This window comes from Mandrillus leucophaeus, unplaced genomic scaffold (genome assembly GCF_000951045.1).
Source record: "Mandrillus leucophaeus isolate KB7577 unplaced genomic scaffold, Mleu.le_1.0 Scaffold25, whole genome shotgun sequence".
Lineage (NCBI taxonomy): Eukaryota > Metazoa > Chordata > Mammalia > Primates > Cercopithecidae > Mandrillus > Mandrillus leucophaeus.
Window position 1 is genome coordinate 5,573,389 of NW_012102587.1, and position 3,579 is coordinate 5,576,967.

At 39.6% G+C, this 3,579-nt stretch overlaps 1 protein-coding gene across 1 annotated transcript in view; it reads right to left on the reverse strand.

Moving 5' to 3' along the window:
* Window positions 1-1,463, reverse strand: part of EPB41L5 (erythrocyte membrane protein band 4.1 like 5) — a 162,336-nt gene extending 160,873 nt beyond the window's left edge. The window contains exon 1 of the mRNA XM_011983467.1: window positions 1,274-1,463. Within this exon, the coding sequence (XP_011838857.1) occupies window positions 1,274-1,453 (180 nt within the window). The 5' untranslated portion in view covers window positions 1,454-1,463. The remainder of the gene's footprint in view (window positions 1-1,273) is intronic.
* Between the last annotated feature and the right edge of the window lie 2,116 nt (window positions 1,464-3,579).

Consider the following 3,579-nt stretch of genomic DNA (forward strand, 5'->3'; position numbering starts at 1 on the left):
AGACGGAGTCTCGCTCTGTCGCCCAGGCTGGAGTGCAGTGGCCGGATCTCAGCTCACTGCAAGCTCCGCCTCCCAAGTTCACGCCATTCTCCTGCCTCAGCCTCCCGAGTACCTGGGACTACAGGCGCCCGCCACCTCACCCGGCTGGTTTTTTTGTATTTTTAGTAGAGACGGGGTTTCACCGTGTTAGCCAGGATGGTCTCGATCTCCCGACCTCGTGATCCGCCCGTCTTGGCCCCCCAAAGTGCTGGGATTACAGGCTTGAGCCACCGCGCCCGGCCCCAAAGAGACTTTTTAAATTGAATTTTGGGTAAACGAAGGTGTACTAAAAGATTTGTTGGGAGGAAAGACATCAAGGAACATCCTACGAAGCTCACATCAAATGACATAATTTACGGTAAGTCTTTGAATGCAGAACAAAGACATGAGAAAGATACTTGGTATTAGTAAGCAGCTCAGAAAAATATTCAACTGCCCAAAACCAAAAAGGTAACCTTTTCTTCCCCTCCTCCACCCAAAAAGCTCTGTAAAAAAATAAGCTAACCCCTTTCAAACATGTCGGATTGTTTCACATGGAGTTATGATTATGCATTTCTGCAAAAAAACAAAAAAAACAAAAAAAACACCTATCCAAAATGCAAATATAATTACAACAGGCTGTCTTGAGATAAAGACTACAATGTAAGAAAAACCTACAATGCAAAATACTTCGGGAGCAAAGAGAAAGACAGTCAGAGCTGAGGAGTATAAAGAAAGTCCTTTTTCTCACTTCACCTAATTAATGTCTGCAAGTAAACCAAATTGTGGGGAAATACTTATTTTGAAGAAAGTAAGGAGAGTTTTAAAAAATACAGAAGTGCACAGAAAACTAAAAGTCTTACAGTACACATGTAAGTGTTGTTATTCTCAAAGAGTCACAATGTTTTAATAATTGTTCAACAAGCATTGTGAGAAATCCACTAGACTACATTACGTGCTGCCATCACAAAGAACACACATAAACACACACAAAACGGACTCATGCCAACAACGGCTCTATCATCTAAATGTTTCAGGTAATTGCCACTAATTCCAAAGAGAAATACCATCAATCCAAGTACTTTTGGTCTACAGTTATCTGATCCGTGTACCCGAATGTTACAGTGCCTGATCTACATTAACCCATAGTACCTTTACCGATTACGATCCAGAAGTTATCAACACAAAGCTTTTAAACAAACAAACGAAGACAGTAATCGCAAACAGAATTTGGAGCTCGGCAAGACCTACTTACTGGCAAGTCCACACTAACATCAGTACCATCCAGAAGGGACACCCGACACGTGATGATGGACTTAGAATCTCCAGCTGCAGGAATATGTGTGGCTGCGCGCTGTGCTTCTCGGAGTCGTTCCTTTTCCGCATGTTTACGCATAGACCGACGCCCCAGTGTTCTACGGAAGAAACTCAGCATTTTTGTCACTATAAAAGCAGAGAGAAAAAGATGGCATCAGCAAAAAAATGAGATTCTCCACAACTCGCAGTCAGTGAAATGGCATTATTTAGTCAAGTCCTGTGCACATTAGTAGAAATGCTACTAAAGAGGCCTCCTGGGCTGGGTGCAGTGACTCACGCCTGCAATCCCAACGTTTTGCGAGGCCCAGGCAGCAGGACTACTAGAGTCCAGGAGTTCAAGACCAGCCTGGGCAACACAGTGAGACCTAATCACTACTAAAACTAAAATTACCCAAGTGTGGTGGTGCATACCTGTGGTCCCAGCTACTTGAGGGGCTATGAGGCAGAAGGATCACTTGACCCCAGGTAGTGAAAGCTGCAGTGAGCTGGGATTGCACCACTGCATTCTAGCTCGGGCAACAGAGCAAGACCCTGTCTCAAAAAATCAGTAAATAAAACAAAAAATAAAAAGGTCTCCTGGTCAAGTAAATCTGAAAAAAATCATTAAAACTGGCTACTTTTAATAAATATTTCAAGACATATTATACATGATAAATATACACAATTTTTGTCAATTAAAAAGTTAATTAATTTAAAAAGCTGGTTACTTTAATTCAAAGTTTTAAAAGACTTGTATGTATAAGACATAGCCACGGTTTGTTTGGAGCTTTCTAAATTTACTGGACCATTTTATCAGGAACTGATTTGGCAGGAGAAGGCAAACACTCATGAAGTTCATCAGGTCTTCTAAAAAGATAAATTATATGTACAACATCTTGTATATCCTAAGATGATGTCAGACACTAAGGTATCCTTTGATGATCATAAAAATCTTGAGAAGTGGTTGGGTGTGATGGCTCACGTCTGTAATCCCAGCACTTTGGGAGGCCAAGCCGGGTGGATCACGAGGTCAGGAGATCGAGACCATCCTGGCTAACACGGGGAAACCCCATCTCTACTAAAAATACAAAAAATTAGCCAGGCGCAGCGGTGGGCGCCTACAGTCCCAGCTACACGGGAGGCTGAGGTAGGAGAATGGCATGAATCCAGGAGGCGGAGCTTGCAGTGAGCTGAGATCTCGCCAACTGCACTCCAGCCTGGGTGGCAGAGCGAGACTGTCTCAAAAAAAAAAAAAAAAAAAAAGTCCTGAGAAGTTCCATTTCTTTTCTGAGCATTCATAACAAAAATATAAAAACAATCACCTATTTCAGCTAAAATACAAATATAATTCAAATTTCATAAGTTTTGTCAAATATTCTATTACACACAGATTTTAAATAACTACTTAACATAAATCTTTTTAATGTCAAAGTACTTTAACACTACTTTTTTCCTTATCTCTATAAAGAACATTAATGTTAATCAAAACAGTTAAAACGGGTTTAAAAACATAGCACACTAAATGGAAACACAAAATCAAAGTCACTTTGCTATCCTAATGCGTTTCATCTGCACAACAAAGAGAGTTTAAGTACACATAAGCCAACAAATAAGCCAAAAAGACTATTAATTCCAAACGAAACAAGAAGCTGTGCAGAAAAGTAAATCACAATACACTAGATGACTCAGCTGCTAATGATTTAAATGTCAAACACTAAATATTGAGCAAACAATAACTAACTACAACAGAGAGGAGGTACATAATAAGAGGTAGGGGATACAGATATGAAAAGAGTTAATTCCTCATCATGCGTAACAGCAAGCCAACAGGTCATCACTAAAATTAAAAAATCAAGAACTAGCAGTAAGAGCATTTGATTTAAAATGTGAAAATGATTGCCTTGGGAGAGGGAGCAGAAGAATTCAGAAGAATGCTGTTTTTCAAGAGAAGCCTTCAGATTAAATGACTTTTTCAACTAGATTTATTTATGAACCTGATAAAATCCAATTTTTAAGACACTACCATATTAAAATGTCTATACACCGAAGATTAACCTACACATTTTATACAAGTATACTCTTGTGTAATTAGGTAAACTAATCCCAAGGAGATAACTAAAATTTTAGTTAGGTAACTTTCCAGCGTGCCAAACACTCATATATAATACCTGGTCCCACTCTCTCTCCAGATATTTCTCCCTTTGGAATTTGCTATCCAGTCTCATTTCAGCTGCCTAAGACAGGACTTGTTATCCCAGCTTTCTA